Source organism: Hyaena hyaena, unplaced genomic scaffold, assembly GCF_003009895.1.
Source record: "Hyaena hyaena isolate Hyena2069 unplaced genomic scaffold, ASM300989v1 scaffold_597, whole genome shotgun sequence".
Classification (NCBI taxonomy): Eukaryota; Metazoa; Chordata; class Mammalia; order Carnivora; family Hyaenidae; genus Hyaena; species Hyaena hyaena.
This window is the reverse complement of record NW_024081231.1, coordinates 1159387-1184051: the sequence shown is the minus strand read 5'-3', so window position 1 is coordinate 1184051 and position 24665 is coordinate 1159387. Positions and strand designations below refer to the sequence as shown.

General features: G+C 42.4%; 1 protein-coding gene across 3 annotated transcripts in view; it reads left to right on the top strand.

The window, feature by feature from the left end:
* The window catches only part of SEL1L (SEL1L adaptor subunit of ERAD E3 ubiquitin ligase), a 60628-nt gene extending 36770 nt beyond the window's left edge, over window positions 1-23858 (top strand). For 2 of the 3 annotated variants that reach the window (XM_039257014.1, XM_039257013.1), the window contains 8 exons: window positions 480-542; window positions 733-820; window positions 1130-1278; window positions 2037-2202; window positions 2767-2841; window positions 4339-4511; window positions 8855-8983; window positions 11039-11526. In XM_039257014.1, coding sequence (XP_039112945.1) covers window positions 480-542; window positions 733-820; window positions 1130-1278; window positions 2037-2202; window positions 2767-2841; window positions 4339-4511; window positions 8855-8983; window positions 11039-11248 — 1053 coding nt within the window. In that variant the 3' untranslated portion in view covers window positions 11249-11526. Of the gene's footprint in view, window positions 1-479; window positions 543-732; window positions 821-1129; window positions 1279-2036; window positions 2203-2766; window positions 2842-4338; window positions 4512-8854; window positions 8984-11038; window positions 11527-18240; window positions 18318-23460 lie in introns of those variants that run through there. The other variant, XM_039257015.1, reaches the window with a different exon arrangement.
* Window positions 23859-24665: the final 807 nt, after the last annotated feature.

The following is a 24665-nucleotide window of genomic DNA, read 5'->3' as shown; positions in this document are numbered from 1 at the left end:
GATTATCTTTGTTCTGTGAGACTCCAGTCATCTTTAGCGTATCTTTGCCACCTGATCCCAGTGTTGCTGTTTTACATGGTTGTTGACGTGACACCACAGCGTCTTCCTTCTTTACTGGGGAGGGCGGTTACCAATGAAAAACTACCAAAAATAGTGACCTACTTTTAATTAAAAAGAAATACGTTAATCATGTTTTCTATCATAAACTCATGGAACAGATGGTCATAAGCCACCAAAATTTAATTCTAGATACATTTACTATTTGCTCTTTTTCAGCAAATTATTGGACTCCCAAATCTCTAAAAGTCAGCATTACATTTAGCCTAATGGGAAGGAGAATTTTGATTGAAAATGCAGAGACATTTTTTGAACATGCTTGTAAATTATTTCTTTTGCAGTCATTTATTCTTGCCTGTGTTTTGTTTTGTTTTGTTTTGTTTTTTAATGAATCTATTCACTCTCTTGTGTCTGGTTTGCAGGGCAACCCCGTGGGGCAGAGTGGACTCGGAATGGCCTACCTCTACGGGCGAGGCGTTCAAGTTGTAAGTTTTCAGTCCAACATTCTGACTTAAACAGGCGGTCAGCTGGTGAGTTAGGGAAGTATAACTAGCTTCCAGCCTGGGTGAAATCCTCTCTGTATGTTTTTTATTAACTCTTTTTAATAAATGAATCTAAGTATATCAGCCTTCTGAGCTTTCGCATCATGTGATCATGTGACCCCTTTTCCTACAGAATTATGATCTGGCACTAAAGTATTTCCAGAAGGCTGCTGAACAAGGCTGGGTGGACGGGCAGCTGCAGCTTGGCTCTATGTACTACAGTAAGTATGTTGCAGTTAAATGTTGTGTCCACCGACGTTTAAATTGCCTATTTTCCATTAGATGCCACTATGATGTGGAAATCGGGCTGATTAATGTTGTCCCACTTCAATACTCTGTGCATCTTGTTTTTCATTGTGAATTAGGTGAATCTGTATTAATATACAAATCTGTATTGTTAAGGTTCACATCTTTCCTGAGTAAGAATTTTGAATTTCACTTGATTTTACTCCTTATGTAAGGCTGCTCTGGTGCTTCTGTTAAATCTTAAATAGGACTATTTCTGACCTTTCATGTGATTTTCCTTACAGATGGCATTGGCGTCAAGAGGGATTATAAGCAGGCCTTGAAGTATTTTAATTTAGCTTCTCAGGGAGGCCACATCTTGGCTTTCTACAACCTCGCGCAGATGCATGCCAGCGGCACAGGCGTGATGCGGTCGTGCCACACTGCGGTGGAGGTAAGGGCTGCTCCGGCAGCTTGTGCACGGCAACCTCCTTTCCCAGGAGGAGCGTCTCTCGTTTTCTCTGCGTGCTTCTTCTAGAGGAGAAAGAGACTCGACCTAGTAGCTTGGATACACGGAGGGAAGATGCTGAGGGCCTGTGTGTCATCCTCACGCTATTTCATTTGCGTCCCCACGTTTGTAAGGACAGGTGGTGGTGTCTGCAGTCCCTCGAGCACCTAGACAGAATCGGAGACAGCACCAAAAAGTCTGTGTTGAGCGAATGTTGCAGTGGGCAATGCTGATGTCTCCTGAATGGAACTTTTCCTCTTCAGTGCTCTCATAACTGACACCGCAGAGTGGCATTTGATAAGTGCTTAGCACAGTTTCTAAACCTCTCTGTGCTTCAGTTTCCTCAGATGTAAAATGAGGCTATTCATAGGATTTGCTTTGTAAAATGCCCCCCATGAACCTCAGGGGAGCTGTAAGGGAGTTTCCGCACACACTGTACATAGAGCCCAAGAACGGTGTCTGGCGGGGCTAATGGTATACAACTGTTACTGTTGTTTTTATAAACCTGCTCTAAAGACTAACTGAAAGCTTCAAATAAATATCCCAGACTTTTATATATATTTAGTAAAGTTATCAGAGATTCAAAGAGATAGCTTAATAATCACTTGTAGCCAAAGTGCAAACATGATATCCTGGCATATGTTCCTTATTTTATTACTGGGGGTTTTTGTGTTTATTGTTTTTGTTTTTTTCTGCTCTCACAGTTATTTAAGAATGTGTGTGAACGAGGTCGTTGGTCCGAGAGGCTAATGACTGCCTATAACAGCTACAAAGACGGCGACTACAACGCCGCAGTGATCCAGTACCTCCTGCTGGCCGAACAGGGCTATGAAGTGGCGCAGAGCAATGCAGCCTTCATTCTCGATCAGAGTAAGGTTCACTTTCGTCCTGCCCTGGGTTTAGAATACGAAGGCTCACATCAGGTAGTTCATTTTTGTTTTAAATAGAAAAGCCACAAAGAAACTTCTTTATTGTTGTAAATAGACCTTAACAACACACCTGCATGAGTACTTTACCTCAGCTCCCTAAGCCATCCAAGTTAGGTTTGCAATTAGAGTTGACAGTAGAAATCAATTTGCCATTTGTCACAAAATTAACCGCTTTTAGTAAACACATTTTTCAAACTACAGCAGATAGAAGAACCTCGTTTTTCCAGGGGTGTGCAGATCCCAGGTGTGTGGCTCCGTAATTACTCTCCATAGTAGTTCTGTGGATAAAACACATTGCAGAAAATAGTGTCCTCTATGCAGTGATTCCTTTGAACTCAGTGTTTCTTTCTAATACTTGTTTAATTTCAATACAATACTTTTGTCATTTAATACTTGTTACGTCTCAGTTATGCTCCACATATCCACCCTAGCATGTAAATGAGGCCTAAAAGTCTAGTGCCTTTCCTTAAATGCCTGAGTTGTATTTATTTCATCTTCCTTGAAGGAGAAGCGACCATTGTAGGCGAGAATGAAACTTACCCCAGAGCTTTGCTGCACTGGAACAGGGCTGCCTCCCAAGGTGAGTAGCCGCTCATTCTAGGCCAAGAGCTACACCCAGGGATCTTTCTGTACTGTTTTTGTTTTGAGTCTCTCACAAAAATTAAAATAATGTCATGCATCAGCATACTAATTGTTGCCTAACTTGCATCATGATTTATCTACTCTTAAAAGGGAAACTCTGGAAATCTGGCCATGTGTAGCAACATGGGTGGAACTTGGGGATGTTATGCTGAGGGGAATAAGTCAGGCAGAGAAGGACAGATACCATATGTTTGCACATATAGGAGGATTAGGAGGAACTTAACGGGGGACCATGGGGGAGAAGAAGGGAAAAATAATGGGGGAGAAGGAGGGAGGCAAACCATGAAAGACTCTTCAATGCTGAGAACAAACTGAGGGCTGATGGGGGTGGGGAGGAGGGGAAGGGAGGTAATGGGCATGGAGGAGGGCACTTGTGGGGATGAGCACTGAGTGTTATATGGAAACCGACTTGACAAACTATTTTAAAAAAAGGGGGAAATTTAAAAAAAGGGGAAATTCTGGTCGCAGGGTTTCTAAATTGAATTGTGATTGGTCATTTATATCATGTTATGGTTTACTCTTTGGTATTTAGTTTGAAGCCAGTTATATTGGATACAGTGAATCACATGGAACGTATAATAAAATATAACTCTAAAACACAAAAGGATTTTAACCTTTACCCACCTTTTTTGGTTTGACTATTTTCTTCTCACACATACTCCTCTCAACAGTGCCTAGCTATCCCTTCTTCAAACCTAAACAATAGTCCAGTTGAACTACTTTAAAATGTAAACAGCAGAATATTAGCCATCAAAAAAAAAAAAGAAATCTTGCCATTTGCAGTGATGTAGCTGGAGCTAGAATGCATTAAGCTAAGCAAAATAAGTCAGAGAAAGATAAATACCGTATGATTTCACTCGTGTGGAATTTAAGAAACAAAACAGAATTTATGGGAATTGGGGACAAAGAGAAGAGAAGGAAACAAACCACAAGAGACTGCTAGTGATAGAGAACAAACTGAGGGTTGGTGGAGGCAGGTGGGTGGGGGATAGGCTAGATGGGGGGTGGGCATTAAAGAGGGCACTTGTTATGATGAGCACTGGGTGTTGTATATGATGAATCACTGAATTCTGCTCCTAAAACCAATATTGCACTGTATGTTAACTAACTAGAATTTAAATTAGAAAAAGAAAAGAAAATGTAAATGGCATGATAGACCAGAAGGTGCTTGTTTGAAGAGTCCCATTGTGACATGGGGAGCAGCACCCACCTTGTTGACCTGTCTCTGTTGCAAAACCTGCTTCAGAAGAGCAATGCCTCGAGTTTCAGTCTTTATTGAATTTATAGCTTGACTGAAGGATTTGTTATGAAGTTTATGCACTACAACCTAAAATTCTGTCTTCTGTAAGCATGTTAACAGAAGGAGAAATAACAATTTTTTTCTGTTTTAAACACACTTTATTTATTGGCAGTTTTGATTTAATTTCTGTTTAAGGCTATACAGTGGCTAGAATTAAGCTCGGAGACTACCACTTCTATGGGTTTGGCACCGACGTGGACTACGAGACCGCGTTCATTCATTACCGCCTGGCCTCCGAGCAGCAGCACAGCGCACAGGCTATGTTTAACCTGGGGTACATGCACGAGAAAGGACTGGGCATCAAACAGGTGGGCCTGGCTTCCAAACAGATGTCTGAATGATGTAATTGTGATTTGGGGGAAATGTCTGCATTTTTCCCTCTAGAAAATAGGCTTGCTTTGGAGTGTGCTCCTCCGATTTCAGGTACTAAGTTATGGGGCAGTTTTGTGATGCTTCAGAAGCCCGCCTGTGCTCTCTCCCGTTGTGGGGCCCACATGTGTTTCTGTCACACGCACCTGCTGTTTTACGACAGGGAGCCAAAAACAGATGCGTTGAAACGGAAACGTGGCGCAGCCTCTATCGGTCACTCCTTATTTGAGAAACTCTGCCCATCTTCAGCCAAATTCTGTTCTTTCTAAAGTACTTTGAAATGAAGTAAGATGTTTGCTACTGATAAACTTATTCCTGACTCTTAGCCTTCCTAATAGAATCAAACATTCTTTAGACCCACGGTCTTAAGTTTTTGCCTGTATATTTTGAAAAACTGTGTTTCGTCCTGCACATTTTATTTGTTTATTTGTTTATTTTCTCTTTTTCTTTTTAATTAGGGTGAGCTCGGACAGGGGTAAAGGGGCAGAGGGAGAGAAAGAAAATCCCAGGCAGGCTCCACACCCTGTGGAGACCAATGCAGGGCTCGATCTCACGACCCTGGGGTCACGATCTGAACCGAAATCAAGAGTAGGACACTCGGGGGGCGCCTGCGTGGCTTAGTCGGTTAAGCGTCCAACTTTCACTTAGGTCATGATCTCGCGGTTCGTGGGTTCGAGCCCGGCATCGGGCTCTGTGCTGACTGCCAGCTCAGAGCCTGGAGCCTGTTTCAGTCTGTGACTCCCTCTCTCTCTGACCCTCCCCTGCTCATGCTGTCTCTCTCTCTCTTCTAGAAATAAATAAAACATTTTTTAAAAAATTAAAAAAAAAAAAAAAAAAGAGTTGGACACTCGGGGCGCCTGGGTGGCTCAGTCGGTTAAGCGTCTGACTTTGGCTCAGGTCATGATCTCACAGTTCATGAGTTCGAGCCCCGGGTCGGGCTCTGTGCTGACAGCTAGCTCAGAGCCTGGAGCCTGTTTCGGATTCTGTGTCTCTCTCTCAGACACTCAACCAACTGAACCACCCAGGTGCCCCTCTCCTGCACATTTTTACTTTGACATTTAAAATTTTTCATCATAAGCTTCAAAGGGTCTAAGTTCTGTCTATTTTAGGCAACACCTTTTTTAAAATAAAATGACTAATTTACACTAAATACCAAAATTTTGATATCCTCATTATACATTGTTTAAATACACAGCAAATTTATTAAATGAAAATTGTATCTTTTGCTTTTCTTCCTGAATTCATTTTTTCAGGTCATATTTTCATAGATTGCATACAAATGTAATGTTTTTAATGCCTAGATATTTTACTGATTACTTAATCTACTTACCTGAAACAAAGTATGTAAATTCAAATTTTGGATTTTATTTCCTATGATTATAGGCTCTAAGTGTTATGAAAAATTCATGATATACTAGTCACAGTTGGTTATTTATCAATATAGTATTGAACAAGTCAACATAATACTATGAATTTCACTAAAATTTTACTTTCTGTGATAATTACTGAAAATGCATTTTTTAATGAGATGAATGGAGCATCTTGTAAAAATTAATTTAAGTATCATTGAGTAGATATAGAATTAATTTTTTTTTTTAAGTTTATTTATTTTGTGAGTGTGAGAGACTGTGAGTGGGATAGGAGCAGAGGGAGAGGGGAGAGAGAACCCCAGGCAGGCTCCATGCCATCAGCACGAAGCCCAACACAGGGCTCGATCTCAAGAGTTGGACACTTAACCAACTGAGCTGCCCAGGCGCCCCTCATTTTTATAAATATATGGCTGGAGCCTTGTTCACATAAACAAGTAATGGAATTGGGAGAATTTTATTCTATCTACACTCACTTAGTTCTTTAAACTGCTTTAGAGTTGCATGCTGTTCTCCTACAGGCTGCTACATGGGGTACCATAGGCAGGGTGGCTTAAATAATAGAATTTCTCACAGTTCTGGAGGCTGGGAAGTTGAAGTTCAGGGTGGCAGCAGGTTTGGTGTCTGGCAAGGAGGCCCTACTTCCTGGTCAGAGACCACTGTCTTCTGTCTTTTGTCCTCATCTGAGCAAAGAACAGGAGAGAAGCAGCAAGTACTTAGGTATTCTTTGAAGAACCCTAATCCCGTTCATGAAAGCTCTACCCCTTTAACCTCGTCTAACCCTAATAACCTCTCGAAGGCCTCACTTCCTAGTTCTAGCCATCACTTGAGAGAGAGTAGAGTTTGCACATAGAAATTTAGGGGGGGGATGGGGCACATTTAGTCTATAACATATGCCAAAAGTCAGAGCGATCTGTCACTAAAATTATTTTCAATGATCTGTCACTGACAACTTGGTTAGGTCTGCCTTCAGTCTTGTTGAAAGCAAAGAATTGGCAAAGGGTATGTTTGTTTGTTCCCTGGTCACTGGAGTCATTCATTTTCTCAGTTTTTGGGTAGAATGCCGAAAGGCTTTACCCAGGCTAATCAAATAACTAAATATATTCCTTACCTCATCACTTAGAGACACTCTGTTGACCTAAAGTGCTTAAGGGCAAGTTACTCATTTTCATTTTGCTAATGCACTATTTTTTATCAAAGTGCCTTTTATTTGACCACATTTTAATATTTGTTTTATTTTAATCCCAATATGTAAATTTTCATATTTTGCATTTATGTTAATATTAGATACTTGAATATAGTTTTATCAAGACTCTGGAACTGCAGATGGAGTGCAGTCAGTGTGCAGACCATCTTTGCCATGTTCCCAGAGCCTCTCTTTATATCAGACCACTCAGCCAGATCAGGCTTACTTCTGTCAGCAAGTCTGACTTCATTTTCTTAATGCAAATAAAGTCAATGTGTGTCTGATGACTAATATAAAGATAGTGCGTAAGCTGTGTTTTTTTGGGAATACACTTCATAATAATGTACTGAAAGCAATCAAAATTAAAGTGATAGAACTCTGACAGCCTGTTTCATAATAGATCAAAACCAAGAAAATTAATCAGTGTACATTCTCATAATTTAATTTGCAATATAATGTTATGTGTAGCTTATATAAATTCTTGCGAATAAAGACTATGGTAATTTCTTTGACAAGAATGAGGACAGAACCCTGGGATACAGCTTTTAGGAGTAATTAGTCATGTGTTAAAAGAATGATTCCATTAGTTTTTGTAAGACATCATGATCACCTTTTCTTACTTTTTCCCATTTTTCAAAGAAGGAAACATATGCGCTACTAAAAACTAATCAGTCCAGCATGTAATACAGTTAGAAAATATTAAGGATTACATGAGGATTGGTGTTATATACAGAATAAATAATTCAAGATGTGATTGATAAGATGTGGTTACCCCTTTGAATCATCCACACAAAAGTCTATCTTATCACATAAAGTTTGATCCATGATCTTGAAGAATGTGGTAGTCCAAAAAAACGTTTCTTACCTTTTTTAAAAAAACTCAAAGACACTGACTCTACCAATACTGTTGTTGGAAAGTGCTTTCTTCTTTGCTAACGACGCCCCCTAGGGACAGCATAGGGGAGAGCTGACAGTAACTGCTTATACTGAACTAGGTGGGAAAGTCCTTTTTAATGTTTAGTCTTTCTTTATCATGTCTCATGGAATTCTTGCCCTGGAGTCTGATATTCTTTGACAGTAGTCAGGACATGGAGAAAGTGAGGTTGTTAAATGCAAATTTCACCGCATCTCTCCCTGCCATTCTGCATTTGTCGGAATCAGAGCATTCCAGTCTGGGCCCGGATTCATCAGGACTCGTTTCACCCTTTATGGAATATGTCTAAGGCAGGGGAACCCAGCATGTGGGTCCTTTAACACTATCCATGCAAGTGCCCTTTGAAAAAATCTTTGAGTGTGTTCCCAGTTTAAGGATCACTGCTCCAAAGAGAAACCAGGAATTGTTTACACTGAAGTTTTAAGTAAGAAACTTACTTAACTTGCTTGACCTAGAACTTGAGACTTGCAGGTCGCCCCCAGGATTCTTCAGAGTAACAGTGTTATGCATTGGTATACAGCTGTAGCCAGCGTATCTGCACAGCAGATGGGATGTCAGACAGGAGGTTAAATCTTAACATTTTTCAGTTAGATTCTTAAAAATTAAGCCGTTATATATTACCCAGTTACAGGTGGGGTTTATCCTTCAAGTAAGGGAAATTTTTAAATGAAAACTTGAAAGGCAAAATCAATGTTCTGAGTGTATAAACTGATATAATATGAATATATGAGCTAAATAATATTATTTTACTTATTTTACCAAGAGGTGAATTTTGGTTTATTGCCTGTATTATAGGATATTCACCTTGCAAAACGCTTTTATGACATGGCGGCCGAAGCCAGCCCAGACGCGCAGGTACCGGTCTTCCTAGCACTGTGCAAGCTGGCTGTGGTGTATTTCTTGCAGTACATCCGGGAGACAAATGTAAGTGTCCGTGCCTCTTTTAACTAAAATATAAGTGATGTCAGCCGCCTGCTCCAGAAGTTTGTATTGAAAGTTCAGGGAGAAGGGACAAGTGCCCTGCGGGTGTCGGGTCCTTTCCCTCCTGCCCCAGGTGAAGGACCAGGAGACCGCATCCGCTGTGGGGGAACGAAGCCACAGAGCAGTATGTTTTCAGGTAGCAGTTGATGGTTCCAGGTGCTGAAGCAGTTTCCACTGATGCAGGTGTTTTCTGGTTTAGAGAAAACGGAGACCAGCCCTTGGCGATTTGAAGCAGCAGTTAACTAAATTCAGTCCACATTAAATCAGGTGACTGACTGCCTGGCAGTGGCTCGGACAAGACCCTTACAAAGGGAGAAGGAGAACCTGAGAACGTGCCCAGGCTGTTGTAGGTCAGATTGTTCTAATAGCGAGAAACATGTTAAAAACACGTCTCGAACTTTGTTCTCTAAAAATACCTTGAACTACTTTCCGTAAGCTCATGGTAGAACCTAGACGAGAGTTGGGCTCCCCATTCCTTCCAGAACTGCTGACCTTATTTACCAGTATTTCTGCGTCGGTGCTCTTGGGTTCTCCCGGTTCACATTTGGCTTACCTGTACTTCCTCATAATGGATTAACTGGAAAGCATTTAACTCCAAGAGGCCTGAAATGTGTGCAGAAAGAAGGGCTCTGTAATGTTAATTTACTCCAGACCAGAACAGGATGACGTTTCAATCTTTTGTTGAATTTGTTCAGAACAGGCTGATACACCGTTTCGCATTAGATTCCAGAAAGGGCTTTTCCTCCTGTGTGACCCCGGTGTAACTGGTGCCATTCCTGTCTGCAGCCCTGTCTTTGTGTACGGAGGTCTCTGCGCATAGGGCTCCGGGGGACCCGGCGTGTTGGGCTCTGGCCTCCCGATTGCTTACATGCTTGTAATGGCACATTCATAACTTCTTGATAGCCAGAGCCAGGCGTGCTGTACTGTCCCCTGGTGGAAACAACCTTTGTTCCTTTCACTAAAGAGCTAACAGTGTGGCAGCCTGCTGCTTTTCTCTCTCAGGGCTATTTCAGACCCTCGTCTCTCACAGTTCGTAAGACTAATAAACTGTTAATTACAGTCTAGGATTTAGTCATACTTATACCATACTAAGTGTATCCTGTCTTTGTTGTTTTTTTAATACAGAAGCATAAAGAAGACAATAAAATGCTCCATAATCCTACCAATTAGATATTCCAACCAAAAAAAAAAACAAAAACAAAAACAAAAAAAAAACGAGTTACTAAGTATCGATGGCGAGAAAGTCAGTGCAGAAAACACAAAAATCTCCCATCACAGATCCCACCCCAGGAAACACAGTTAATGGTTTCTTAGAATCTTTTTCTAGGAAAATTAGCACCTGCATCTATAAATATATATTATGGGGACCTTTATTTCAATATAAAGGATTATACTCCATGTTTACTTCCCTTGTAGGTAAGTAGCAGTCAGAAAATTTCAGGAATAACTTCTAAGGGACACTAACTAAAACAAGGTATCGTGGACTAAGAACATAACTTTTAAGTTCAAATTCAAAAGTATTAAATATTTAGTGAAATCCTACTTGAAAAGCATTAATCATTCAACTATTAAACACTTGAATTCCTGCCATCTCCAGTTATACGAGGGAAGAAGTAAAATAACCCCGGTGTCATGGGAGCAGGGCTGCCGTCACCACAGATAGGTGGTCCCCCCCCCCACTAACACCCCCCCCCCGCAGTGGACTTCAGTTGCCCCCAGTATTCCTTGCAAATCTTTTCTGTGAAAATGGTTGGAAAGGAGGCCAGCTGGACACTCTGTATCATCTACGGTCACAAAATAATAACTCAGTTCCTGAGACGCATTATTTTTTGAGTTGAAGGCTTTTAAAGCCTCTTTTTTTAAGGCATTGCAAAACATTCCTAAAACCAATTATTTTAATAAGTTCTGTGCTCATCTCTAATTTGTGACGTGACTTTTTCCTGGTTCCTTCTCTGACATTTTAGTGATCATAATGACTCTTCTATCATTCTCATTAAGATTCGAGATCTGTTCACCCAGCTTGACATGGACCAGCTTTTGGGACCTGAGTGGGACCTTTACCTCATGACCATCATCGCGTTGCTGCTGGGAACAGTCATAGCTTACAGGCAGAGGCAGCACCAGGACATGCCTCTGCCCCGGCCCCCAGGGCCACGGCCGGGGCCACCACAGCAGGAGGGGCCGCCTGAGCAGCAGCCACCACAGTAACAGCCACCGTGTCCAGCCTTGACCAGTAACAACCTAGGAAATCGTTTGCTGCGAACACTTGCATTGGATTTAGGACTTGGGCTCGGTGGTCACCTCCTAGAAGAGGCACAAGGAAACCTTGAATTCCTAAAGCTGCTTAGAATCTGATGCCTTTATTTTCAGGGATAAGTAACTCTTACCTAAACTGAGTTGAAGGTTTGTTTCAGTGCCGTATGGAATAACAGCTCTCAGTGGCTTTCCCCCTCTCCACCCCCCCCCCCCCCCCCCTTTTTTTTTTTCTGAAAAGGGAAATGGTTTTCTCTCTGTTTTAACTCCTTCACTATGACTTAATTTCTTAAAATAGGGGCTACCCTCAGNCCCCCCCCCTTTTTTTTTTTCTGGAAACATGTGAGACCCAATGTCAGCTGTACCCAGCCGTCTTTCTTGGGTCCTTCTGGTCACTCTCTCAATGTGCAGAAGTTCTATCAGCCACCTTTAAGGTCTTGTGCATCAACACTAAAACCTGATCACTTTGTAAAAAGGAAAAAACCAGTTAGTTGCAAGTTTGACCTTAACACGTTTGAAGGTCTGAAAATAGAACTTGCCTTTTAAGTAAAAAAAAAAAAAAAAAAAAAGTCTTCAAAGTGTTTCAGAACTGCAATAACTGAGAAACTTTTACCAATCCACATGCAAGTATACATACTCAACATATTTGTTATTTTAACAGGGGAGGCTGGGACGTTTCTTCTTATTGGTGATTGTCACACTTGATACCATACTTCTCTCCTTCAAAGACTGAAAGGCCTGTTAAAGAGTTTTATGTGAACTTCACTTCTCTGGAATGGAATATATAAAACATTGTGAACTGACTCCTTGAGCTAACATGTGAATTTGCCCCACTTACTCAATGTAATTTGCTTGTTTGTTTTTGAGTATACAGAGCTTTGATCCGGAAGCCAGAGGATGGACTAAGTGGGAGAAATTAGAACAATATTAAAGAACTCTGGGTGGGGTCCCAAGGTGATAGACACACTTTCCCGAAAGAGGAAGCATTTGTTCCCAGGGTTTATTTTACTTTGCAATTTTTTTTTATTGCAAAAGAACTGTTCACACTCTCCTGAATTCTTTAAATTTGTAATCTTGTTGCCAAGATATGGCATACAGTGACTACCATTATAAAACTAAAACTCAGAGAATCTAAGACGTATTAAACTCAGTGGTTGAGGAAAGCCAAAGCCTGTTTATACTGTTCAGGTAGATTTTTACTTCTGCAGTTTTATATTCCAGTAGAAAGTCAGCCACTTTGTTAACTGTCCTGTTCACCACCCCTCCCACTGTTAACGTTAGGAAAATCAAGGCCATTACACTTCAGAGTAGTCTGGTTAAATAGTGTGAAATGCAGCAACAAAGAAAACCAAGGATTTCACATATCATACAAATGAAGAAATTTAAACTAAACTGAATTTGTATTTCTTTTTACTATCAGATGGTGGTATTCACCAGCCTGTGTCTAGTCTGAGACTACATTAGTATCTGAGCAGGCTTTCTATGCCTCCTGACCTCAGTCTGTTTATATTAACCTTATTATACTCTTTCCATAATCCCTCATCTGCCAGAAAACTTGAAGAGTTTATTACCTGTAGAGTTGTAAGACTTTGGGTTTTGAAGTTGGGATTGTATTTAGAACTAGATTTAATTAGTCTGTAATGAACACGAAGGCTTTAAATGCGAAGTTGTATGCTTTTTGTGCGTGTTTAGAGGCTTATGAGAAACCTGGTAAGCAAACTTTACTCCCACACAGTTGCTTCCAAATTTGAAGAGGTGGCCACAGAGAGAACCGTGTGTCTATATGCGCATCCGAAAGGTAGGAAATGTCCATCTCAGAAGCATCGTGTTGCTCTGGGCAGCTCTTAAATATGAAGACTCGTTTGCTGTCTTACACAGGGAGGTCTGAGAGCAGTTGGGACAGTATGCAGGTGTCTTCACCACTGTCTTCTCCTCACCCTTCAGAACGGAGTGTAATTCACGGTAGCAGCCACATTTCTTTTCAAAGGAACTATTGTAACTTATTTAAATGTTTAAAAATCCCTCTAAGATGACTAAATAACTGTTTCTTTCCTCTTCCACCCACCCGATTTCTCCTTTAACAACATTTTTATCCTTAGCTTTCCTTCCCTCCGGTAGTACTTGGAGAAGACATTTCATAAAGTAGTGCGTACCACCCGACGCCAGCTGGGAACGCGCGGTCTTGTTCTTCACGCAATAACAAACTCCTTGTCAGTTTACCACTACTTGCCAGGTCCTTTTTATCACTAATATGCCCACCCTTTTCTTGGCTTTTTTTTTTTTCCCTTCCCTCCTGCCATACCCTTGGGTCATTTGCTACTGGAAATTTGAACAGTCTAGTTAAAATAACTTAACTTCCTGTATGGCTTTGGGACTTCAGTCCTCATGACTGTCTCAAAATACTCTGCTCCCTTTTTCTTTTCTGCTCACGGGACATAATTCCTAGGCAAGTAGGAACTGGGTTTGGTGTTTCTCCTAAAATAATGCTCAATACTTACCTAATCAAATGGCATCCATTTGAATAAAATGACAGTAACTAAAGCTAGTTAATGTCAGTGACATTAAACTAACTCCAGGATTCAGGAGTTTTAATGTTAGAACTTAGAGTTAGCAGATCGAGTGCAGCTCCATTTCTCCATGGTAGCCTGTCTCCTGACCCCTTTAATAGCCTGTCTTCCTGCCATCAGAGGTGACGACAGTAGTACTCTACTTAGCGTATATTCTGTGCATTTGCTTTGTGGCTTGTCAACTGCTTCAGAGTCTTGAGACCACCCTTTTGCTTCTGTTTTATGTCACAAAGGTAGCGTTGGTGTTTGGGGTTGTTTCGTTTTTGTTTCTTTCTGTGGTTGTATTTTTCTGTTTTTGTTTTCTGAGTAAGGCTTACCTTAGTTTTGGTTAACACTCGATGACACAGAAAAAGTAACCCTCCCCCCCTTTTCTTTTTTCCATAATTCCTTATTTAGCACTGAAATGAGATTAACTTGGGAATCGCTTATCGTAATACTCTTGAGGATTTGTTTACCCTTGTGCATATAAGGTTAATTTGTGAAAGCTTTACTGCTAAGCTGTTCCGTCTCTGAACCGTTGGGAAGTTGTAGAAACTTCTACCACGATCTGGCCATGATCTGATGCTTATTTAATTAAGGAGCTGCTGTTGCCTCCAGGAAACTTAAGTATTTTGTATAGGATTTTTTTTTTCTTGCTTCGTTTTTCCCTCCTTTCTTTGCTGTTCATATTTGTTCTTCAAACCAGTGTTTTGGAAGTATGCATGCAAGCCTGTCAATGGAGACCACAGCTCTTCATGTGTGTAGCATGTGTATTACTGTCTAGCTCCATCTGCAAAAGAACTTCCCTCACAGAGGTTTGGACTGACGTTTCACATGCACATTTCAAAAACGGTGTCAGATAAACAGCCCCTTCACCTGCCAAGAAGAGCGGAATGGGCTACTTTTGCCCCGATGACAGCTAGTATTTGTTCTGGAAGTGAGTTTAATATGTGTTGCACCACATTATGACTAGGAGAATGCAAGAAACAAAGCAAGAGAAAACGATTTTCATGAAAATCGTTTTCCTCTTCATTGCCCTCCAGTATAGATGAAAATGGAAATTTGCTGAACACCACACTGTCTGAGGCACTACCTGATATTTTAAATGTGTGGCAGTCATTGAAAAGCAGCTAAACTTCTCCTTCCACTTAGTAGTTCAGGAAAACCTAAATTACCCCAAGTAAAAATGATTTGTATTTTAAAACGACTATTTGCACAAGCAAAACTCCAATTTTGTGTGCATGGGAAGGAGGTCTTGGCGATGTGCAGGGAGTCCTCTTACTCGCACTGGTTTTCCTATTTGCAATGAAAACAAGCTGACACTAGTCTCTTTGGTTTAAAAAAAAAATCAGTGTCGATTCGATCAAGGTATAACCACTATCTATTTAGGAGAAGTTTAAAAAGACCATAAGCTGGCATTGGAAGGAACACCATAGTAGACTTTTTTGTAAATTTATTTTGTATTTAATTAAATACGGTATAAAGGCTGGTGAAGTGTAATATAATTGTGTAAACAAATCCTGTTAATAGAGAGATGTACAGATTCGTTTTGTACTGTATCTTGAAACTTGTGAAATAAAGAATCCACCTCTGGTTTTCCTGTATGCTGTGATGTACCATGACCCAGCACCTTTCCAGGCAGACTTTTTTTTTTTTTAAACCTGAATGATTCCATTTTTAATGGCCCTTTCTGGACTTTTAGAAGCATCTGGGAACATTGACTTGAGGTAGTTTGAATCTGTCTTTCATTGGCTTTTAACTCCCTAAATTCAGATTTTTATAAGTTGAATTTTGCCCTGGGGATAATATAAATACGCTAAGAAATGTTACCTTTAAAAATTTTTTTTACATTATAAAATTGCCACCATAAGTCTAGTTACTGTCTGTCATTATACAAAGTTACCTCGGTGTTATTGGCCATGACCCCTATGCTGTAGGTTATATCCTCATGACTGACTCATTTATAACTGGAAGTTTATGCCTCTTAATCCCCTTGACCTATTTTGCCCTACTACCACTTTTTAAGTAATCTGTACACCCATCATGGAGCTCGAACTCACAACCCTGAGTTCAAGAGTCACATGCTCTACTGACTGAGCCAGCCAGGCGCCACAACATTACCACTTTTTAAATCCCTGAGCTCTTTGACCTGAACCAGCCTGTGGTACATAGTGAAATGTAACTAAAGTGTGTTTTATGCTTTGCCTTGTTCCAGAAAGGTTTTTGAGAGCTTACAGAGTCTCATACAATGATAAAGTTTACATAGATTAAGGTGATCTAAGTAAAGAGGAAGTGAAAACATTAAACCAGGAGTGAACTTTGTACCCAACATGCGCGTTCGAGATGGGCTACAAATCTGGCCCGAACTTTCCAGCAGCCAGATCAAACAGTAAACTGAGCTAAAATGTTACCAGTTTGGGAGCATCAGATCCTTGGATAAAATGTCCGTCTGGATGATGCAAATTGTGGCAAGTGAGAAATTGGATCTCAAATTTTGCTTCTGGGAGTGCAATCAGCCACCCCACATGACCCTGACTGACCTTGGCTATAATTAACGTGGAGAAGGTGGACATCAGAGCTGTAACATCAGGGGTTTGACCATTCAGCTTGGGGGCAATACTATTTACTGATTAGTCTCTTTCTCACAAATCATTAAAATGGGTCCTTGGTCTGCAACTGGATGAAAAACAGCCTCGCTCCTTTAACATCCTTTATACTAATTTTGATCGGTTATACTAGCCTTTACATTTGCCAATACTGTGTAACAGCAGATACATGAATATATGCAAGTAAATAATTAGAAGCAATTTCTGTAGTGGAAACTATGGAAAAAACACGTATTTTTATATTTTGGATAATTAGACAAGTAAAAAAGAGCTTTAGAACCTGCCGGTTCAAAGAGAGGTGCTGTGGTGTTTATGCATCTTCTATTTTTCTTCCCATGTATTTCGGCCTCTACTTAGAAAGTCATCAGTCAGGTTAACCTTATAATTGAGTCCTGAAAATTCTACCAACCTTATAACTTATTGTTAGTATTACATTTTGAGCAAAACTGTTGATCTTCCTAGTGTCCACATGGGGGGAGGGGAGGATCTAGATTAATTTCTTTTAAATGCAACCTAGTGTTAGTGCTGAATTGTGTATTAAACTCTTAAAACCCCACACACTTTCTTCTCCTATAATGTGAGTAGACTGTGGCCAGTTAGTTGACTTCAGAACATTCGTGTAAATTTCTTACATTGTTGCTGAATGCATTTTCCCTTTGCCTTCTCCCTACCTCTCAGTAGAACTCTATTAATTAATTAGCCTGTCAGGATTGAAAAGAATGTCTCAGAAGTAAGTGCTAGGTATAAGGTTCAAGTATCCTAAATAAGGATTCTTAACTTTGAACATAAAGCCGTCATCCGATGTTTTGCATGATTCAAGATTTAAATGTGAACAACAGAAACTTTGTTCTTGGAAACAGATTTATTTCAAGATCTGACAGCGCAGCTGTGGGTTTCAGAGTCAGCACATCTGGGTTTCCCCACTTACCTCCCATGCCTTTGCCTGTAACCTTTTTCCTAAGAAAAATTTCATTAATTTTTTGTTCTAACTGAAATATTTTGAAACAAATAGAAACTAATCCTTCTTGTTTGTGCAAGGGAAGAGGGGAAGGTCAGGGAATCATCCAGACCATCTTGTTTCCCTTAGGTCCTAACGAAGAATTGACTTGAATTTTTCCAACCTATACAAATAAGTTATTTTCTTCTCCATACTATGTGGGCAGTGTTCTTTGGAGACATCTTAGATGATGCCTGGAAATTTGCTGCCAGAACACAGGGGTGAAAACAGTGCACTATTCGCCTACGGTCCCTATTTTGACTCTAGATGAAATAAGGATGATGAAGGAACAGTCCACACAGGAACGGCAAGCCACAGCCTCTAGTATTTCAAAGGCAAGGGGGAAAAAAGTAATTGATGAAGCCCAAAGTTTGTTTCATTGGTATCTGTATTTCCTCACTCATTTGGAACTTAAAAGCACTTAGAACTACGTAACTAAGTTACCTGCTACTTTGTGTCCTCGTTTGCCAAACCGAAGATGAATCTAGTAGATGTCACCAGACACAATAAAGTAAGTTAGAAATGGGACGTTTATGCCGTAAAGCAGTGAAACACTAGAAGAAAGGCCTAAGAACTAGGATGAAACCACAACCTTAATTACAGAAAAATTAAATTGCATCCCAGCAGACTTACTATTAATAATAAAGGGACTTTTTAGTGGTGAGTCATTGTTTCAGTGCAAGTCATGATGACGAGTGAGGACAGATGCAGAAAGGAAGGGTTCCCCCCCCCCCCAATCTGCATGGCCCGCGGGTGGGTCTTGCATCTCTGACAGGTTCTCCCTTTGCATCTCCCAAGGTGCCCAGTCTCTTCAAAGAAGAGATTAGTGATCAGTCCTGACCACACTGAATGGCCCCGAAGTGCCAAGGAAGAGGGTAAGGATGCCATCACCATCACCAGCATAAGCGGGAAGTAGCTCTTGCCCCCACAGCAAGTGGGTGGCCTGGCGCAAGCCACTCACTTTACATATGCATCGTGAGAAGGGGCATCAGGGATGGTCCTTAAGGTCCTATCCAGCCCTTGGAAGCCTTAACTATCAACAGCAATTGAATTGAATTATTTTTCCACTGACCTAAAGTGCTTGGCTCCAAAGAATTTACAAAGTTCTCCTTTATGTTGAAAAGATCAATCTTCCCCACCTCTGCCCGTGCTCTCTCTCAAAAATAAACATTTAAAAATTTTTATTAAAAAATCTTAACGTTTATAACATAGGGTTTCACTTTGTCATTCATGCAACAGCTTTTATTAATCACTGTTCAGACACTGAAATGTACATCGAGTTTAAAGATGTGTAAGAGAAGGGGCACCTGGGTGGCTCAATCACTTAAGCGACCAACTCCTTGATTTAGGCTCAGGTCATGATCTCATGGTCATGGGATCGAGCTCCGGATCAGGCTCTGTGCTGACAATGCAGAGCCAGCTTGGGATTCTCTCTCTCCCTTTCTGCTTCTCTCTCTCTTCCTCTCTCTCTCAATAAACAAACAAACAAACAAATTTACCAAAAAATGGTGAGTAAGATCAGGCCCTTGTGCTCCTGGGATCACTCCCAATCACCATTTGACTAACTGACCACAAAATGTGCATGCGTGACAGGCCCTAAGTTCTTTACATGCATTATTAGTCTCAAATACACCATGATGTTGGTACTATTTGTATCATTTCCATTTAACAGATGAGGAAACTGAAGTCCAGGCTAAGCAATTTGCTCAAGGCCACTGAGCTAGTGTAAGTTATAAAACTGGAATTCAAATAAGAGACTCTCTTTGCCATCAAATCCGAGCCCTTGAGCAGTGTGCTATGCCGTCTCAGTGCGGCATGGGGAGGTTTATAGTGGAGGTGTGAACACGGTGCTGGGGGGGGGAGTGTAACAGGAACAAGTAACAACAAGATGCACAACATTCTCTTGTGCACGTCAGCCTTGTTCTGGTCCCTGCTAACATGCTGTGCTATTTCCAGCATGTGTTGCTAAAGCAGTGTTCACAGGCTTCTACTGCTGCTTTACAAATGTAAAGGCACGAAAAAACATCTAGAGCACATGGAGGTTGGCTCATGTCTGTTCCATCTGTCTGGGGCCTCTCCTGGGGTGGCTTGAATAGCTTCTGTTTAACATATCCCAGAGCCAGAATATCCAAGACCATTCCCTCACTCACACCTGGTGCCTGGGCTGCAATGGCCAAAACAGCTGGGCGCTGGCTGGCATCACCCTCTCCGTATGTGGGGGTCTCAGGGTCCAGAGCATCCCAAGAGCCTGGTGGAGCTGCAAGGCTTCTCAGGACTTGGCCTTGGAAATCCCAAACATCATTTCCACTGCATCCTGTGGGTCAGTGAGTCACCTAGGCCAGCCCGGATCCATCGGGTGTGGTGCACAGAAGCAGGTGCCACCTGCCAGGGAAGAATCAGAAGGGCAGGCAGAGAGGGAAGCAAATGATGGCAACCATGTTGGAGACAGGCGGCCACAGCCACACCTGTGTTCTCCTCCGTGGCATCAGTCACCTTCGAATTTAATAAATAGTCTGTTTGTTATGGAAATATCAGTGTCTGACCTGCTTTTAGATAACTTCTCTCTGTAAAACTCCTGCTATTAATTATGGGAAAACGGGGGGACTCGAATCAGACATTAGGCCCATCCTCAAGAACTTCATTTATTTAAAAAAAAAGGGGGGGCCACTTGGGTGGCTCAGTCAGGTAAGTGTCCAACTTCGGCTCGGGTCATGTTCTCACAGTTCGTGGGTTCGAGCCCCGCGTCGGGCTCTGTGCTGACAGCCAGCTCAGAGCCTGGACCCTGCTTCGGATTCTGTCTCCCTCTCTCTCTGACCCTCCCCTGCTCATGCTGTCTCTCTCTCTCAGAAATAAATAACACATTAAAAAAAAAAAGAACTTCATTTTTCCTCCAAAAATTAATTACCTCCAAGAGCGGGCCTGGATGGCTCAGTCTGTTGAGTCTGGCCTCGAGCTCTTGATTTCAGCTCAGACCAAGATCTCCTGGTTCGTGAGTTGGAGCCCCACGTCCGGCTCCATGCTGACAGCACAAAGCCTGCTTGGGATTTTCTCTCTCTCCCTCTCTGTGCCTCCCCCTCAAAATAAATTTAAAAACAATTTTTAATGGCCTCCTAGAGCTTCTCACAATCAAAGCTGCTTTCCCCAATTCCAATTTTTAAGAGCTTCTAATTCAGCTGTAGGTTCTTCCACCTGATTTGTCTGCAAATTTAGCCAGAGACCTCCCACATCTGCTTTCCTGAAATAGCTGAACTGGTGAAAACGATTAACAGAGCCAGTGTGGATGAGTGTGTGCCTGTGCAGTGTTCTGACAGGGCTTGGTTCAGTTCCTTGCCTAGCCCCCCATTAAACCAGGTACACCTGTTATGCACTCCCCTCTATTTTCCCTTTATGGCACTTCTTATCATTGATTATTCACAGGGGCTGTCCATTCTAGGTCTCCCTGTTGGTGAATCTGAAGAAGACAGACATTTCCCTCTTATTCACCAGTGTGGGCCCAGAGCCCTGCATGATGCAGGACACACAAATCAATTCAGTTAATGTTGGAATTCGTGGACAGACTTAAAAATAACATTATAAAAGATAGTTAAGATCCCGAGTCAGCTCTTGAGAACACTTGCTTAAATGCAGATGTACTTGAAGGGTTTATTAGTGTGTGATTTACTCACTTGGAGTAAATTCCCCTGCGCTGTTCTCCCTGTTGCCACCCAGGGAGGAGAAACCCCTGCTAGCAAGCCGCTCATAGGGGAGGGAGAGCAAGTGGGTGCTTCCACAGGCTGTGGGAGGGGTGGCTGTGCTCCAGACAGAGGGCAGGAGGGTGCTGCACGGAAGGTAGCCCATTGAAGTGACACAGCCCTTTGCAAACTGAAAAGCAGGAAACATTAGTACGAAAGCCACAGCGCAGCCCGTGTCCTCTGCCCAGGACCACTGCTCCGAGGGTGTACAGTAAGGTGTGTTGAGTTATAATGTAACTGCTCCAAGTCCCTTCCGCCATGGTTTAATTGCTATTCTATGGCTCTCCTAACTAATCATCTAAAATCTGATTCTTTTCTTTGGAAAATTAAGACTCCGTAGTTACCACAAGATCCACTAGAGGGCGCCAAAGGGCCACACCGGAGGAAATTGGGCAGAAGTCTTTTCTGGGGAAAGTCTCAGGGACCTATATTCCCAGCTTCCCCCAGTAAAATCAGAACTTTAATAACCGCACCAGACCAGCACTGTGAGTTGTGAAATGCTCACAAAGCTTTCTTGCCTCTGCCACCTAAAATATTTTAGTCACCATAGCAAGTCCAATGGTGCTTCCGAAAAAGACATTTTCATAACTTAACCCTGGCACCTGTCAATATGGCCTTTTCTGGAAAAAGTTAAAAATCTGAAAATGAGATTCTGGATGATCAGGGCGGGCCCTGAGTCCAGTGACAAGTGTCCTTCTGAGAGAAAGACAGAAAGAGACTTGATGCAGACAGAAGAGGGGAAGACAGGAGTGGGTCCGTGGGAAGTCAAAGCAGAGATTGGAGTAACGCAGATACAAGCCAGCAAGTGCCTGGAGCCACCAGAAACTAGATGAAGCCAAGGAAGAATTCTCCCCTTGCGCCCTGGGGGGAGCACAGCCCTGCTGACACCTTAATTTTGGACCCCTGGGCTCCAGAACGGTCAGACAATAAATTTCTGCTGTTTTAAGCCACCATGTTTGTGGCAATTTGTTACAACAGTCCAGAGAAACAAATACAATCACCCACACCATGTATTCTCAATGGGGCTGACTCGGCCCCCAAAGGAGGAAAACTTTTTTAGAGTTTATTTATTTATTTTTGAAAGCATGAGAGAGCTGGAGAGAGAGAATCCGAAGCAGGCTCTGCACTGTCAGAAAAGTAAAAAAACTAGAACCTATGAGGTTTTTCCCCCTCAGAAATAGGCATTTTGGGTTTTTTTTATGTTTATTTATTTATTTCAAGGGAAGAGGGTCGCAGAAAGAGGGAGAGAGAGAGAGTCCCAAGCAGGCTCCACACTCAGCACAGAGCCCCATGTGGGGCTTGACCCACGACTGTGAGGTCATGACCTGAGTTGATATCAAGAGTCGGACACTTAACTGATGGAGCCACCCAGGCACTCCTATTTTATTTTTTAAAGCAGGCTCCACACCCAACGTGGGGCTTGAACTCATGACCCTGAGATAAGAGTTGTGTGCTCTTAGAATCTCCTGCTAACTAGAGTAATGTCTCCTGTCTTCTCCAGTGGGTGATATTCCTTTGTATGATGTGGGTGCCTGCCCCCAAGTGCTCTGAGTTACACTCCGGGGAGAATGTGTCCCTCAGCCCCGTTCCATTCACTGTCTTCAAAGCAGCTTCATGGGGTGCTGCCTTTGTGAAGAGAAGTGTCTAAGAAGCACTCCCTCCAGTTTGATCATCGCCCCTCAAGACCCTCGCAGGAAGCTGGGACACAGACTAAGTGCCAGACCCCAGGCTATATTTAAATTTGTCCTCTCCTCCATCTCTAGTCCATTGTCCTTGGTACACATCTTATATTTTTTCGATGTTTATTCATTTTAGAAAGAGAGAGACAGAGCGTGAGAGGGGGAGGGACAGAGAGAGAGGGAGACACAGAATCTGAAGCAGGCTCCAGGCTCCGAGCTGTCCACACAGAGCCCGACATGGGGCTCGAACCTGCGAACCGCGAGATCATGACCTGAGCTGAAGTCGGACGCTTAACCGACTGAGCCACCCAGGCAGCCCTCCCTGGTACATATCTTCATGCTTCAGCTTCTCTCAGTGCGTTCTTTCCCATGAAGATCCTGACACAAGGAAGGATCCTCAGCAAATAACAGCTTAGATTCTCAATCTTAGCCCCCTCACCCCCTACATATCTGGCCCTCAAGGCACGCACGCTGGAGAGTTCCTTCACCTCCACCCACAGACATTTTTCCATCCTCCAAATTCATTGTGTTTATCGTCTGGGCATCGCTTTGTCATCATCGATGTTGTCTCCTTGCCTCTTTTGTGCTGTTTTGTTTTGTTTTTAAAGACACTGAGGTGACAGGGGACAGAGACTGTCTGATGGCAACTGGACAAGTCATCCTGGCTACCTAGCCTTGAACACAGGACATGGGAGGCAAAGCCCAATTCCCGGAGGTCCCTCCATACACCGCTTCCCTAGACCTCCTTGCCCTCTCTCCATCTTGTTCCTTCCACACCTGGAGAAGCTGAGAAGCAGACAGAAGGGGGCACTTGTTGTGAGTGTAAAAGAATTCCGATCTAAAATAGAACTGGAAGAAACAGAATGGAAATGTGTCACGCATGTGCCCTCAGGAAGACAAAACTTGAGGACTAGGAGACAGACTTCCCACAGGTGCCTGATTTACAGACAAGTGATAGTGCTGGAACTTTCTTGGATGATGAGAAGCTGCTCAGAGATTGTCTCACATCAGCAGAGGACCGGGCCGGCTTGGTCCCGCAGCACGTGCTGACTCGAGCCGTGTTTGTGTGACTGGAGTAGTTCTGTCTGCTCGGGAAGCTTTCAGTGCTGGTCTCCATTTTGCTTTGTTTTGTTTTTGAAGTTACTTACCTTGAGCTCTCCCTTCTTTCCATTCCCTGGCCATAAACACAGCTACTCCAAACCCTCAGCGGACTCACCCACGACTTGCTACAGTTCATTTGTCCCAAATTGCAATTCCTCTGCTATTCCCGAATAAACTCATCTGTCAAAGCTTGCCTCAGTTTACCTATTTGTGTACAGCAAGTGCCTCTCACTACAGGTAACTTACAATGGGTGGGGAGAATGTCTGCCATATAAGATGTTCGCATTTTCTCAGTAAGACTCTCCAGAGCCTCCCAGAGCCTCTCGGTGTTGTTTTAGCTCATGTTTCTTTTCTTTCTTTTTTTTAATGTTTATTCATTTTTGAGAGACAGAGTGAGAGGCAGAGTGTGAGTGGGGAGGGGCAGAGAGAGAGGGAGACAGAATCCAAAGGAGGCTCCAGGCTGCAAGCTGTCAGCACAGAGCCCGATGTGGGGCTTAAACTCACAAACTGTGAGATCATGACCTGAGCCGAAGTCAGATGCTTAACAGACGGAGCCACCCAGGCGCCCCAGCTTGCGTTTCTTTTATGAGTAAGACTGACCATCTCCACGTACCGGAGGTCACATGCAACTCTCTCTGTGAACCCATTACTCATGTCGTTTGCTCGCTTTTCTTAGTGGGATTGTTGATCCTCATTGATTTCTATGAGCTTT